At 47.9% G+C, this 17,017-nt stretch overlaps 1 protein-coding gene across 1 annotated transcript in view; it reads right to left on the reverse strand.

Annotated features, from left to right (window-relative positions):
* Positions 1 to 17,017, reverse strand: part of ca10a (carbonic anhydrase Xa) — a 253,379-nt gene that overhangs the window by 75,609 nt on the left and 160,753 nt on the right. The window contains exon 3 of the mRNA XM_063030859.1: positions 9,304 to 9,446. Coding sequence (XP_062886929.1) covers positions 9,304 to 9,446 — 143 coding nt within the window. The remainder of the gene's footprint in view (positions 1 to 9,303; positions 9,447 to 17,017) is intronic.

The following is a 17,017-nucleotide window of genomic DNA, read 5'->3' on the forward strand; positions in this document are numbered from 1 at the left end:
CCATCAAACATTCCTTGTATGAGAACCCTTTCATTCCAGGAATCATCCTTCTGAACCTCCTCTGGACCCTCTCCAATGCCAGAACATCTTTTCTTAGATGAGGAGCCCAAAACTGTTTACAATACTCAAGGTGAGGCCTCACCAGTGCCTTATAAAGCCTCAGCATCACATCCCTGCTCTTGTATTCTAAACCTCTTGAAATGAATGCTAACATTGCATTTGCCTTCCTCACCACCGACTCTGTCTGAAAGTTAACCTTCAGGGTGTTCTGCACAAGGACTCCCAAGTCCCTTTGCATCTCAGATTTTTGGATTTTCTCACCGTTTAGAAAATAGTCCATACCTTTATATCTACTACCAAAGTACATGGCCATGCATTTTCCAACATTGTATTTCATTTGCCACTTTCTTGCCCATTCTCCTAATCTGTCTGTCCTTCTGCAGCCGAACTGTTTCCTCAACACTACCTGCTCCTCCATCAACCTTCGTATCACCTGCAAACTTGCAACAAAGCTGTCTATTCCATCATCTAAATTATGGATGTACAGCATAAAAAGAAGTGGTCCCAACCAGTTCTTTGCCTCTCACAAGATGCTTTCTGAACTCTAAGGCTCCTTCTGCTCCAGAATTAATTGCCCTAAAAAAATGGCACTAGAGTATTTGGCAAGCAATAAAAATCATACCATACATACTGCCTAGTAGGTGCAGTGCGAAGTCAACCGTCACACATGTAATTATACTCATGAGTTACTTATTTAGAATAACTGACTTTGTTGTTGAGTTTAAATTGAATATTCTGCAATTGAAAACAAATAAACTGGTTAATTTCCCGGACGTCAAAAACATCCCTCTGTGGGATGTGAGTTTTGCTGACAAGTGCTGATTCTGAGATAAATTCACTGATATGTGAAGATAAAAGAGAATACGTTGCAAACTGTCCGTGGGACAGGCAGTGTCTGTACGGGAGGGATCTTCACTGTGACAGCGTCTCCAGTGTTTTGGTTCTCCTTTGGGTAGTCGGTGCCAAAGAGTCATAGACAGTGGCGTGCTCAGACGCAGTGGCCACTCTGGGTCCAATCAAAGACGTATTTGTTCATTCTTTACGTCTTTTTTACAACATCAAGTGCTCCAGAGCTGTCCCTGCAGTGAATTGCTTGATAGCAACTGGGCTGGGCTTGTGAGCACTGTTGTTGTCTGGACTTGTTACGTACCGTAGAGCCGGGACCGCGCACGGTGTGAGTGACTGCCTTGCACATGAGTAACATAGCATACTGCAAGATCGGCTGGATAGTTCACTGGGGAGTCCAACGGTGGGGAAGCTGCGTTGCCTTGGTTGTGGCAAGGAACTGGCCCTCGCTGCAGGGAGGCCTGCTGTTGTTCCCCGGAGGAGGGGACGCCAAGGTGGGGGGGGGAGAGGGAGGGAGGGAGAGAGGGAGAGAGAGAGGAGAGAGGGACAGAAAAGAAAAAGGAGGCTCTATAGGTGCGGAGGGTTCCATACTAGGTTGCGGGCTGGTCCCTTCTGTTGGTACGGCCCTTCGGTGTTTGCTCGGTGCTGCCCTCCAGTGTTCACTCAGTGGAAGAACAGGCTGAACCAGGGCAACTTGCCATCAATCTGCAGTCACACCACACAGGGACTTGGGCTATGTTATATATTTGTCTTTGTGACTGTAGGTTTTTTCTGAAATCGCAACCATTTGCAGTGTGCTGTGTGCTGTTGGTAACGTGCTTTGTACCTTGGCCCTTGAGTATCATTGTTTGATGGGCAATCATGTATGGTTGAGTAATAGTTACACTTGAATTTGAACAAGAGATGTTCTGTGTGGAAGCAGACCCATCAGGTTTGGGGTGGCACGGCTGCTTGTGGTTAGCGTAATGCTTAGTGACCCGGGTTCAATTCCTGTCGCTGCCTGTAAGCAGTTTGCACATTCTCCCCGTGACCCCACGGGCTTCTACCGGGAGCTCCAGTTTCCTTTTGCATCTCAAAGACGTGTGGTTTAGTCGGTCAATTAATCACATGGGTTGAATTGTGCAGAGCGGGCTCAAAGAGACGCCCATATATATATATATATATATAGGCTCCCCTCTCCACGACACCAGTGTTGTCCGAGGGAAGGGTATTAGGACCCATACAGCTTGGCATCAGTGTCGTCGCAGAGCAATGTGTGATTAAGTGCCTTGCTCAAGGACACAACATATTCCCTCGGCTAGGGCTCGAACTCACGACCTTCAGGTCACTAGTCCAATGCCTTAACCACTTGGCCACGTGCCCACTCTATATATATATAGGCATCCGTTAGTCTCGTGAGACCATGGATTTGTGCCTTGGAAGGTTTCCAGGGTGCAGGCCTGGGCAAGGTTGTATGGAAGACCGGCAGCTGCCCATGCTGCAAGTCTCCCCTCTCCACGACACCATTGTTGTCCACGGGAAGGGCATTAGGGCCGATACAGCTTGGCACCGGTGTCGTCGCAGAGCAATGTATGGTTAAATGCCTTGCTCAAAGACACAATACGCTGCCTCAGCTGAGGCTTGAACTAGTGACCTTCAGATCACTAGACCGACGCCTTAACCACTTGGCCACATGCCAACATATATATATAGCTAGGGTGCCTATGGCTTTTACACAGTACTGTATTGTCAACATGGAGCAGAGAACGAGTTTGTAAATCTGGTGGGAACGAAGGATGTTGGGATTGGTGAGGGTGAAGTGCCGTGGGAGGAGTGCCGGGGGGGGGGGCGGTGGCTGAGACACCAGGCAAGGTGATTGGATTCCAAACAATAGGTTTATTGATCATTACAGAATGCCTCTCTGGTGCTTCCCGCACCCTCCCCTTTTCCCCACCATGATTCCCCTCTCCCTGCCCCCTTCCCACTCTCAGTCCACGATAGAGACCCATATCAGAATCACTCACATATGTCATGAAATTTGTCATTTTTTTGCAGCAGTACTGTGCAAGACACAAAATTAATATAGTACTGAGCAAAGGTCTTCTATACACAGCATGTGTCTAATTGTTTTGTGGAGTACTGTACATCAATCCCATACTTCTGACTGCCTCAGTAAAGCAGCCAACGCAATCTAAGCCCCCAATCTCAGACAGTCTCTCTTCTTCACCCCCCGCCATCAGGCAGAAAATACAAACGTCTAAAAGCACGTACTACCAGGCTCAAGGACAGCTTCTACCCGCTGTAATAAGACTATTTAATGGATCTCATACAATAAAGATGAACTCTTGATCTCCCAATCTACGTCGTCATGGCCCTTGTACGTTATCTGCCTGCACCACACTTTGTCTGGAACTGTAACACAATATTCAGTATTCTGCTTTCCTCCTTGCCTTGATGTCTTTATGTACAAAATGATCTGTCTGGATAGCAGGTGAAAAAAAGCCTTTCACCGTATCTCAGCACAAATGACAATAATAAATCCATTAAGGATTCTCTGTGCCATTTTAATCCCCCCTCCGTATTCCCATCAACCCCCTCCCCCCAAATTTTACACCTCGCTCACACACAGTTTACAGTGGCCCCCCTGTTTTTGTATAATTCACACCACTTTGGGTTGCCTCATTCTGGGACGGATGTGGAAGCTTTAGAGAGGGTGCAGAGGACACTCACAGGATGCTGCCTGGATTGAAGAGCCATCTTATGAGGGTAGGGTGAGTGAGCTGGGGCTTTTGGCAGAGTGGACAGCCAGAGACTTTTTCCCTGGACAGAAATAGCTAATATGAGAGGGCACAATTTTAAGGTGATTGGAGGGAAGTACAGGGGAGGTGGCGGGGGGGGGCGATGTCAGAGGTAAGTATTTTACATAAAGAGTGGTGGCTGTGTGGAACACCTTGCCAGGGTTGGTGGTGGAGGCAGATACATTAAGGACATTTTATGAAACTCTTAGGGATACGGATGGTAGCAAAATGGAGGACTATGTGGGAGGGAAGGGTTACATTGATCTAGGGGTAGGTTAAAAAGTCAGCACAACATTGTGGGCTGAAGGGCCTGTACTATGCTGTAATATTCTACATTCTATGTTCTCTCCCAAGAAGGGCAGCTCCGATCGCAGCTGTGCTCCTCTCCCTGGTGGGAGACGTGTTACCGCTACCTCGCTTGTTCGTCTCGCCCGTGAGTGCCCCATCACCAACCGCTGTCACACCCAGTCCCCTCTGTCCCCATGACACATCATCCGTTCCCTCCCATTGCTTCATCCACCTTAAAACTCATCGTAATTTCCAACTGTTCACAGCTCCGATCAAAAGAAATGGACCTGAACGTTTGCGTTGTCTCCCCGCCACACCGTTCCCCACAGGCGCTGCCCGACCTGCTGAGTATACTCCAGTGTTTGTTCCACGTTCCCTTTCCAGTGTTTCAGAGTGTGTAGGGAGCAGTCCCATCACTAGGGTTCATGACCTTGGAGAGGCAGACCAGGTCAGGAAAGGGCGGATTAAGCCATGAAAGGGCAGATTAGGTCAGGAAAGGGCAGACCAGGTCAGGAAAGGGTGGATTAGGCCATGAAAGGGCAGATTAGGCCTGGAAAGGGCAGACTAGATCAGGAAAAGGCAGATTAGGCCAGGAAAGGGCAGATTAGGTCAGGAAAGGGCAGACCAGGTCAGGAAAGGGCAGATTAGGCCATGAAAGGGCGGATTAGGCCTGGAAAGGGCAGATTAGGCCAGGAAAGGGCAGATTAGGTCAGGAAAGGGCAGACTAGATCAGGAAAAGGCAGACCAGGCCAGGAAAGGGCAGATTAGGCCAGGAAAGGGCAGACTAGGCCAGGCCGGATTTCCTCCATGTACCGTGGAGAGCATTCTAACTGATGGCATCACTGTCTGGCATAGAGGGGCCACTACACTAGATCAGAAACATCTGCAGAAAGTTGTTAAACTCTGCCAGTTCTATCATGGGCATCCAGGACATCTTCAAAACGCCATAATTCAGAACAATGACATCCTTCGTTAAGGGCCCCCATCACCCAGGACATGCCCTCCTCTCACTCCTACCATCAGGGAGGAGGTACAGGAGCCTGAAGACACACACTCAGTGTTTCAGGAACAGCTTCTTCCCCTCTGCCGTCAGATTCCTGAACCCACGAACACATCCTCAGTATTTTCCCCTCTTTCTTGCACTACTATTTAATTTATATTTGTATGTTTACTCACTGTAATTTATAATTGTTATTACAATGCACTGCAGTGCTCTGCTGCTACAAAGGAACAAATGTGGCGACATATGGCAGTAATATTAACCCTGATTCTAATTCTCATTCCCATTCTCTCTCAAGGACAGTGGTGAAGCAGCCAAGATTTCCAGACTAGCTGATCACGGCAGATTTAGCTAACGCTGTGGAATCGCGCTGTGTTGTGACGCAGTCCAGACCCACTACGGTGAACAAACAATGCGGTAATACAGAAACAGGTCCTTGGCCCCGCTCGTCCACGCCAACCTGGTCTTCTGTCTAGTCCGGCTTACCACAGATCTCCATACCCCTCCCCTCCACGCACCGATCCAAACTTCTCCTAAATGTTGGAATCGAGCCTGCAACCACCACTTCCGCTCCACACTCTCACCACCCTCTGAGTGAAGATGTCCTGCCTCACGTTCCCCTTAAACATAGTCATACTTCATTGATTCCGGGGGAAATTGGTTTTCGTTACAGTTGCACCATAAATAATTAAATAGTAATCAAACCATAAATAGTTCAATAGTAATATGTAAATTATGCCAGGAAATAAGTCCAGGACCAGCCTATTGGCTCAGGGTGTCTGACCCTCCCAGGGAGGAGTTGTAAAGTTTGATGGCCACAGGCAGGAATGACTTCCTATGACGCTCTGTGTTGCATTTCGGTGGAATGAGTCTCTGGCTGAATGTACTCCTGTGCCCAACCAGTACATTATGTAGTGGATGGGAGACATTGTCCAAGATGGCATGCAACTTGGACAGCATCCTCTTTTCAGACACCACCGTCAGAGAGTCCAGTTCCATCCCCACAACATCACTGGCCTTACGAATGAGTTTGTTGATTCTGTTGGTGTCTGCCACCCTCAGCCTGTTGCCCCCATTCACCTTTCACCCTTAGCACATGACCTCTTGTTCTAGTTTCAACGGAAAATGCCTGCTTGCATTTACCCTATTAATACCCCACATAATTTTATACACCTCTATCAAATCTCCCCTCATTCTCCAACGCTCCAGGAAATAAAGTCCGAACCTGTTCGACCTTTCCTTGTCACTCAGGTTCTCAACATCCTTGTAAATATTCTCTGCATTCCTTCAATCTTATTTACCTCTTTCCTGTAGGTAGGTGACCAAAACCGCACGCAATGCTCCAATAAGGTCTCACCAGTGTCTTGTACAAGTTCAAAATAACATCCCATCTCCTGTACTCAGTACTCTGATTTACAAAGTTCGAGATGTCAAAAGCTCTCTTTATGACCCTCTCTACCAGTGACACTGCTTTGGAGGAATTATGGATCTGTATTCCCAGATCCCTATACTCTGCAGGACATGCAGGGCCCTACCACTCACACGCCATGTGGGTGTACAGTTAAAGCTTCACAGACCCCAATCCAAAGTGGAAGGGAGTAAAAGTTCCCCAGCAGATTGTACCTTGAACCGGTCATGGGTGAAGCACTGAATATTGATCAGGGGCAGAGATGGAGGTGGGACACACTGAGAAAAGTGCATTGGGCCAGCATATTGCAGACACGTAGAAAATATGAGCTAGTGTAGGCCATTCAGCCCATCGAGTCTGTCCCTCTCAATCTTCTGAACTCCAGCACAGGTAGTCCCAGGCAGCTCAATCTCTTCTCTTAGACTAACCCACTCTTTTCTGGAATCAGTCTGGTGAGCCTACTCTGCACCTGCTCTAAAGCCAGTGTACCTTTCGTCAAGTTCAAAGTACATTTATTATCAAAGTATGTGTATATCAAACCTTCAGGTTTGTCTCCTTGCAGGTAGCCACGAAACAAAGAAATCCAGTAGAACTCATTTAAAAAAGACCTTCAAACACCAGATATGCAGAAAAGATGCAAATCACGCAAACAATAAAAGTAAGCAAGTTGCATTCAGAACTGAAGTTCACGAACGTGAGTCCACAGCCACGAAGCCAGTCCAGGAACCCACTGGTCGCAGGCCAAAGCCTCGGTTCAGTACAGAGACGAGTGAGCCTGGCAGAGCACTGAGCTGAACTCTGACCCGTTCCTCACCTCCAGCTCTGACACCCTGACCTTTTCAATCTGGCCTGACCCTTAAATTGTCCAAAGCCTGGGTTGTTTCTTGTTCTCGGACCCAGGCCCTGCGGCTTTGATATGCTCTCGGGACCAGGCTCCACTGTCTCGCTTCAATATGCTCTCGCGACCAGGCTACACTGTCTTGATTCGATATACTCTTGCGACCAGGCTCCACTGTCTCGATCCGATATGCTCTCGCGACCAGGCTACACTGTCTTGATTCGATATACTCTTGCGACCAGGCTCCACTGTCTCGATCCGATATGCTCTCACGACCAGGCTCCACTGTCTCGATCCGATATGCTCTCACGACCAGGCTACACTGTCTTGATTCGATATGCTCTCGCGACCAGGCTACACTGTCTTGCTTCGATATGCTCTCGCGACCAGGCTACACTGTCTCGATCCGATATGCTCTCGCGACCAGGCTACACTGTCTTGATTCGATATACTCTTGCGACCAGGCTCCACTGTCTCGATCCGATATGCTCTCACGACCAGGCTCCACTGTCTCGATCCGATATGCTCTCGCGACCAGGCTACACTGTTTTGATTCGATATGCTCTCGCGACCAGGCTACACTGTCTTGATTCGATATGCTCTCGCGACCAGGCTACACTGTCTCGATCCGATATGCTCTCACGACCAGGCTACACTGTTTTGATTCGATATGCTCTCACGACCAGGCAACACTGTCTTGATTCGATATGCTCTCACGACCAGGCAACACTGTCTTGCTTCGATATGCTCTCGCGACCAGGCTACACTGTCTTGATTCGATATACTCTTGCGACCAGGCTCCACTGTCTCGATCCGATATGCGCTCAGGACCAGGCTACACTGTCTTGATTCGATATGCTCTCGCGACCAGGCTACACTTCTCGATCCGATATGCTCTCGTGACCAGGCAACACTGTCTTGCTTCGATATGCTCTCGCGACCAGGCTACACTGTATTGATTCGATATGCTCTCGTGACCAGGCTCCACTGTCTCGATCCGATATGCTCTCGCGACCAGGCTCCACCGTCTCGCTTCAATATATTCTTGCGACCAGGCTCCACTGTCTCGATCCGATATGCTCTCACGACCAGGCTCCACCGTCTTGCTTCGATATATTCTTGCCACCAGGCTCCACTGTCTCGATCCGATATGCTCTCGGGACCAGGTTCCACTGTCTTGATGCGATATGCTCTGGCGACCAGGCTCCACTGTCTCGATTCGACCCGTACCTCAGCTTTCCAATTCTGCCCAATGATTAAATCGATCAGACCTCGGGTCTTTCCTCGTTCAGTTCTGCAGTAAAGAGCAGACTGCTGTGGTGCTCCTGGTGTGACCTCACCAGTACCCTGTACATTTGCAGTATGACCTTCTTGCTCTGAAATTCAATCCCTATTGTGGTGAAGGATAATGTTCCAGTTGCCTCCCTGATAACCTGTTGCACCTGCAGACCAACCTTTTGCGATTCATGCACAGCACTCCCAAATCCCTCTGCACACCAGCCTGCTGCAGTCTTTCACCATTTAAATAATCATCTCATCTTTGACCTTTTTTCCCCTTCCAAACTGTATGTCTTTGCATTTACCAACATGGTACTCCATCTGGCAGACCCTTGCCCTGTCACTTAACCTATCTATATCTCTCTGCAGACTCATCACATTATCTGTGCAATTTGCTTCTCCCATTTAGAGTCATTAGCAAACTCAGAAATGCTACACTCGGTCCCCTCTTCCCGTTGGAGTGGTGATTCTCCAGGGAGGGGCTTCCATCACACAGGTAGAGAATGGTTTCTCCACGGATAATCTTTCGTCAGCGAGGACAGGATGTCTGAGAAAGCTGTAAGCTCTCACCTCTCCCACATCATCTTCCATCCTCCCTCTACAAAGACCATAAGATATAGCAGCAGAATCAGGCCATTTGGCCCATCGAGTCTGCTCTACCATTCCATCATGATTGATTTACTATCCCTCTCGACCCCATTCTCCTGCCTTCTCCCCGTAAGAGCCAGTACCCAACCCGCATTCTGCGAGAGACCCGAAGCGAGGGCGTGAGGGGGTGGGGGATGGAGACACGACTGCGAACACCTACCTTCCGTCCTGCTGTGTTAATGTGCAACGGAGTGAGGAAGGGGTCGAAGATCATGTGGGTCGTCTCAATGTTGATGGGAGACTGTCTCTTCCCCACAGAGCACAGATTCCAGGCTGAGTTCACCAAGCCCCAGAACGAGGGAACTGTTCAAACAGAAATAAGAAGCATTATGGTCAGAGTCGAAGTACACAACTAGGGAGTCAGCACGAGGCCCTTCAGAAGCTCCCAGAACCAGCTTCCAACCCATCCTGCTAACCAGAGTCTGCTGCTGGATGAGGCCATTAACATAGTCATAGTCATACTTTATTGATCCCAGGGGAAATTGGTTTTTGTTACGGTTGCTCCATAAATAATAAATAGTAATAGTTAAATAGTAATATGTAAATTATGCCAGTAAATTATGAAATAAGTCCAGGACCAGCCTATTGGCTCAGGGTGTCTGACCCTCCCAGGGAGGAGTTGTAAAGTTTGATGGCCACAGGCAGGAATGACTTCCTATGACGCTCTGTGTTGCATCTCGGTGGAATGAGTCTCTGGCTGAATGTACTCCTGTGCCCACCCAGTCCATTATGTAGTGGATGGGAGACATTGTCCAAGATGGCATGCAACTTGGACAGCATCCTCTTTTCAGACACCACCGTCAGAGAGTCCAGTTCCATCCCCACAACATCACTGGCCTTACAAATGAGTTTGTTGATTCTGTTGGTGTCTGCTACCCTCAGTCTGCTGCCCCAGCACACAACAGCAAACATGATCGCACTGGCCACCACAGACTCGTAGAACATCCTCAGTATCGTCTGGCAGATGTTAAAGGACCTCAGTCTCCTCAGGAAATAGAGATGGCTCTGTCCCTTCTTGTAGACAGCCTCAGTGTTCTTTGACCAGTCCAGTTTATTGTCAATTCATATCCCCAGGTATTTGTAATCCTCCACCATGTCCACACTGACCCCCTGGATGGAAACAGGGGTCACCGGTACCTTAGCTCTCCTCAGGTCCACCACCAGCTCCTTAGTCTTTTTCAGCTCAAGCTGCAGATAATTCTGCTCACACCATATGACAAAGTTTCCTACCGTAGCCCTGTACTCAGCCTCATCTCCCTTGCTGATGCATCCAACTATGGCAGAGTCATCCGAAAACTTCTGAAGTTGACAAGACTCTGTGCAGTAGTTGAAGTCCGAGGTGTAAATGGTGAAGAGAAAGGGAGACAAGACAGCCACACCTCGGGGATCTGCTGTGGACAGGCTCCAGAACACTGAGACGGGCAGGTGATAGAGAAGAGTCTTAATCATGAGAAGTCTGTGGGTGCTGGAGAAACTCGGCAAATTCGGGCTTGGAAATGGATAACCAATCGAGGTGAGGCAACATTTCACCTGCGGATCTGCAGGGGTTGTCTACTGCGTCCGGTGCTCCCGATGCGGCCTCCTCTACACTGGTGAGGCCCATTGTAAATTGGGGGGGCCTGCTTTGTTGAGCAACTCCGACAAAAGTGGAGGTTTTGATTCCGACTCCCATTCCCGTTCCAGCATGTCGGTCCCTGGACTACGCTTGTGCCAAGATGAGGCCACCCTCAGGGTGGAGGAGCAACGCCTGATATTCCGTCTGGGTAGCCTCCAACCTGATGGTATGAACATCAATTTCTGCTTCCAGTAAAAAAAAATTCCCTCCCCTCCCCTCTTCTTCCATTCCCCACTCTGGCCTCTTCCCTCTTCTCACCTCCCCCTGGGTCCCCTCCTCCTTCCTTTTCTCCTACGCTCCACTCTCCTCTCCGATCAGATTCCTGCCTCTCCAGCCCTTCACCTTTCCTACCCAGCTGGCTCTACTGATCACCTTCCAGCTATCCCCCTTCCCCTCAATGACTACAGACTGTGTATCAGTGTAAACACAGGATTGAGGGACTGTATATCAGTGCACAACACAGGACTGGGGGACTGTGTATCAGTGTAAAACACAGGACTGAGGGACTGTGTATCAATGTACAACACAGGACTGAGGGACTGTGTATCAGTGTAAACACAGGATTGAGGGACTGTATATCAGTGTACAACACAGAACTGAGGGACTGTATCAGTGTAAAACACAGGACTGAGGGACTGTGTATTGATGTAAACACAGAACTGAGGAACTGTGTCTCCATATATAACACAGGACTGAGGGACTGTGTATTGATGTAAACACAGGACTGAGGGACTGTGTATCAATGTAAAACACAGGAGTGAGGGACTGTGTATCAGTGTACAACACAGGACTGAGGGACTGTGTATCGATGTAAAACACAGGACTGAGGGTCTGCGTATCAATGTAAAACACAGGACTGAGGGACTGTGTATCAATGTAAAACACAGGACTGAGGGATGACCAACACAGGACTGAGAGTGGATATTTACAAGATGAAACAGGCTCTTGTCTGGTGTCATATCATCACTGAAATCTCTAATAGTCCTGCTCAGATAAATGTCTCGTGATTAATCTGAGCTGTGTCTGTTGTGGGGTTTTGGGAAGTAGAAATAAATGCAGCCTATTTTTAAAAAACTCTTTGAACAAGTCAGCCTCAGTGAAGGTGACAACCGGTATTGACAAGACGGCTTACAGCTCATCCTCTGTTCGACGAGGCTGTGTCTGGTTTAACAACAGTGACCAGAGCTGCCCTCCTGGACCGGTCTGCACCCTCCATGAGGGAAGAGGATCAGGATTTGCCCCATTGAACAGTTGTATAGATCATGGAGACAGAGGGCACGGCCAGAGACTTTCTCCCCAGGTGGAAAGAGCTAATATAAGGGGTCACTATTTTATGGTGATTGAAGGAAAGTATAAGGAGAGGAGTTAAAGGTAATTTTTTTTACATAGAGAGTAGTGGGTGTGTAACACAATAGACATAAGAGTAAAATCAGGCCATTCAGCCCATTGAATCTGCTCCACTATTCCATCATGGCTGATTTATTATCCCTGTCAACCCCATTCCCCTGCCTTCTCCCTGTAACCCTTGATACCCTAACTAGTCAGGAATTTATCAATCTCCACTTCAAATGTACCCAATGACTTGGCCTTCACGGCCATTTATGGCAATGAATTCCAGAGCTTCACACTGTGTGTGTGAAGAAATTCCTCCTCATCTCCATTCTAAATGGGTGTCCCTAAATCCTGAGGCTGTGCCCTCTGGTCCTAGACGCCGCCCCCCCACCATAGGAAACGTCCTCTCCACATCCACTCTATTGGGCCCTTTCAATATTCGATAGGTTTCAATGAGATCTTCCCTCATTCTTCTTCTAACTATCCAATCAACCTCAGCCAAATCAAATCACATATCCAGGTCATTAAGATTCTGATTTGAGCATGAGACAACATCAAACTCCATGTGAAATTCTTTTTCCAAAGGCTTTTTTCTTGGGAAGCAAGGAGGAATACTGTTGTTGCTTTGCCCCTTGTTAATCCCACTTCCCAGCATTAATTCCATATCTCTCTGAGGCTTGCTCGTTCCGGTACCAGACCAGATCTGTCTGGAGAGTTGTTACCTCCACCATCTCCTCTGGCAGCTCATTTCAGATACCAACAACTCTGTGAAAAATGATCAAATCTCCGCTCATTCTCTTACGCTCCAGGGAATAAAAGTCCTAACCTTATTCAGCCTTTCCCTATAACTCAGGTCCTCAAGTCCAGGCACCGTTCTTGTGATATAGAATCTCGGCTTATAGCATCCCAGGCTTTGTTCTACTGTGAATGCCTATAAGCTGGCAGCATGTTCAGCTGCATTAGTCCGTCGGGGACCAAACAGAGGTGCTTTTATCTTTTTTAAACGTCTTTCCTGCGATCTTTAAAAACTTCAAGTATGGCAGGTCTACCCCGTCAGAGAACATCTTGTTGGGGAAGAGCTGAAGGAGCTGGACTTGGTGTTTCTGCCCTGCTGCGGGTAGGGTTCTGTGTCAGGGGGTGGCATGCAGAATAACAGCCAGTGATTTTAGAAAACCTACAGCACAATACAGCCCTCTGTTTTACTAAGCTCCATGTACCTGTCCAGGAGTCTCCTAATAGACCCCATCGTATCCACCTCCACCACCATCACCGGCAGCCCATTCCACGCACTCACCACTCTCTGCGTAAAAAACTTACCCCTGACATCCCCTCTGTACCTACTCCCTCAGCACCTTAAAACTGTGCCCTCTCGTGCTAGCCATTTCAGCCCTGGGAAAAAGCCTCCGACTATCCACACGATCAATGCCTCTCATCATCTTATACACCTCTATCAGGTCACCTCTCATCCTCCGTCGCTCCAAGGAGAAAAGGCCAAGTTCACTCAACCTATTCTCATAAGGCATGCTCCCCAATCCAGGCAACATCCTTGTAAATCTCTTCTGCACCCTGTCTATAGTTTCCACATCCTTCCTGTAGTGAGGTGACCAGAACTGAGCACAGTATTCCAATTGGGGTCTGACCAGGGTCCTATATAGCTGTAACATTACCTCTCGGCTCTTAAACTCAATCCCATGATTGATGAAGGCCAATACACCGTATGCCTTCTTAACCACAGAGTCAACCTGTGCAGCAGCTTTGATTGTCCTATGGACTCGGACCCCAAGATCCCTCTGATACTCCACACTGCCAAGAGTCTTACCATTAATACTATATTCTGCCATCATATTTGACCTACCAAAATGAACCACCTCACACTTATCTGGGTTGAACTCCATCTGCCACTTCTCAGCCCAGTTTTGCATCCTAACAATGTCCCGCTGTAACCTCTGACAGCCCTCCACACTATCCACAACACCCCCAACCTTTGTGTCATCAGCAAACTTACTAACCCATCCCTCCACTTCCTCATCCAGGAAATTTATAAAAATCACAAAGAGAAGGGGTCCCAGAACAAATCCCTGAGGCGGTGTGGCATGGTGACCATGCTGGGTTGGGCCAGGCCCTCCCATCAGTGCTGCCCTCTGGTGTTCGACTGGGGGAAGACAAGCTGGATTGTGTACGTGCGTTCGTTCGTCTGCGGAATAGTGAGGACTGCTTGATTTTGCCGACAACACCCATGCACCATCAATTTACAGCACGTGTCCCTCAGGGATGTGGGCTATATATTTTTTGTGTGACATTATGTTTACTACTATGGTATATGTGTTATTTGTGCCTGCTGCTGTGTGTGACTGTTGGTACTGTGTTTTGTACCTTGGCTCTGGCGTAATGCTGTTTCATTTGGTTGGATCCATGGGTATTCATGTATGGTTGAATGACAGTTAAACTCGAACTTGAACTTGCAAGAAAATGACACACAGTCATTTTCCTGACAAAGGATCTCGGCCCGAAACGTCGACTGTACCTCTTCCTAGAGATGCTGCCTGGCCTGCTGCGTTCACCAGCAACTTTGATGTGTGTTACTCAGAGTGGTATGTTCTGTGTTTTATGGGAATGGAATGATCATCGGGACTTTAATTTTCACAGAGCAGAGAACATAGAACAGTCCAGCACAGGGACAGGCCCTCTGGCCCACAATGAACTAAATAAATTAGTCATCAAATGGCGAACTAAACTAATCCCTTATGCCTACACAATGTCCATATCCTTCCATTTTCCTCACACACACGAGCCTATCTAAACATCTCTAAAAAGTCCTCAATGTATCGGCTTCTACCACCAGCCCAGGCAGCGCATTCCAGGCACCCAACCCTCTCTGTGTAAAAAAACTCGGCCCTCACATCCTCTCCTTTGAAACTGCCCCCTTTTACTTTAAATGCCTGGTATTAGGCATTTCAACCCTTGGAAAAAGATACTGTCTGTCTACGCCTTTCATAATGTTGTAAACCTCCATTAGATCTCCTCTTAGCCTCTGTCACTCCAGAGAAATCAACCCAATCTTGTCCAGGCTCTTGCCCTCTAAACCAGGCAGCATCCTGGCAGATATCTGCACTCTCTCCAAAGCCTCGACATCCTTCCTGCGATGGTGCAACCACAGCTGTATGCTACACTCCAGATGCACTACGTCATTCAGGCCTGGTACAACTGTCTGGAGGATTTCACAGAGGCATGGTGGAATCAAACCTGGGAACAAGGCCTTGTGGATCTCGTCCTCTGCAAGGATTCAGATCCATTTATTTATCACGTGTACATCGAAACGCAGTGAAATGCATGATTTGTGTCAACAACCCACACACCCAAGGATGTGCTGGGGGCGGTGGTGGGACCCCTACAAGTGTCGTCACACATTCCGGTGCCAACATAGCACGTCCACAACGCTTGGCACAACAGATCAGAACATACCAAGCGGCAAAGCCACAACAGTGAAACGAGGCCCAATATCGATATGTGTAACTAGGGGCCGTGCACAATCCGGATTTGATGGGGACAGCCGTAAAGCGCGGAGGAACACCTGGAGAAACTTCTGAAATGCCCGCTTCGCTGCCGCTGCTACTGTGTGATCGAGAATCTCCGGAGGAAAGGCCCCAAATCCTCGGCTTTGCGTATCGCTTGTTGCCAGGGCCGAGGTCGAAGCTCTTGGCAGAGATGGTGCTCGGTGTCGAATAGGTGGTCGGAGGCTCGGAGTTTTTCAGACGGACTCGGAGTCGGACTGTGGTCGGATGCTTCCGGGACGCTGCATTGGCAAGTTGGCGGTGCTGGAGGTTCACCGTCTGCGTGAGATGAGGGGACTTTCGAGAGACTCTGAGATTTTTACTGTGCCATGGTCTGTTCTTATCAAATTACGGTGTTGCTTTGCACTGTTGTAACTATACGTTATAATTATGTGGTTTTTGTTAGTTTTTAAGTCGGTTTGTCATGTGTTTTCGTGATATCATTTTGGAAAAACATTTTTATTATTTCTTAATGCATGCATTACTAAATGACAATAAAAGGGGATTGTGTGTCCTCATAATCATAAATCCTCCCTCCCTCCCACGTCAACCTGAGGAAAATATTCCCCTGGAAAAGGAATTTCACACCGAGCTTAATGGTGACACTCTAATGCTCAAACGGGAATCTTAAATAAAGTTACTGATATGGATATGTGATTTGATATGGCTGAGGTCAATCGGATGATTAGTTAAAAGGTATAATGTTGCATAAGTGACAGAATTCATTAAAAAAAGAGTTAAAATCCAACCAACGTCCATTCCATTTAGAAATAAAGACTAAGGAAAAGAATTCAATTTGACGGGTAAGGGATTGGGATTGGATTAGAAAGAAATTTATAATGTTGTAAAGAAGCAAATAAGCCTGGGGATTGGGAGGATTAAAATCAAACAGAAGATGATGACAAAAAATGAGGACTAAAGCATAACAAGTAAGAAATATGAGAACAGATTGCTGCTTCAACAAGTGTACAGGGAAGAGTTCATGAGAGTAAGTTTCAGTCCCTGGGAGGCTACTGGAAAATTTATGATCAGATATAGAACACTACAGCACAGTACAGGCCATTCGGCCCGCAATGTTGTGCTGACCCTTTAACCCATCTCTCCCACATTTTTCTTTCATTTAAGGGTCTTTTAAATATCTGTAGTGTGGCTGCCTCTGCCAGGGCCCCCGGCAGTGTGTTCCGTGCACCCACCACTCTCTGTGTAAACAAAAAGCCAGGGTAAACGATGTAACGCACAGGTTTACAGTGGGAGGGGAGAGATTTAGTAGGAACCCGAGGGGCAACTTCTCACCAGGAGGGTTGTCCGTATGTGGAAGGAGCTGCCAAAGGTAGCAGTGGAGGCAGGTGCATTAACTACATTTAAAAGGTGTTCGG

Source organism: Mobula hypostoma, chromosome 22 (genome assembly GCF_963921235.1).
Source record: "Mobula hypostoma chromosome 22, sMobHyp1.1, whole genome shotgun sequence".
Lineage (NCBI taxonomy): Eukaryota > Metazoa > Chordata > Chondrichthyes > Myliobatiformes > Myliobatidae > Mobula > Mobula hypostoma.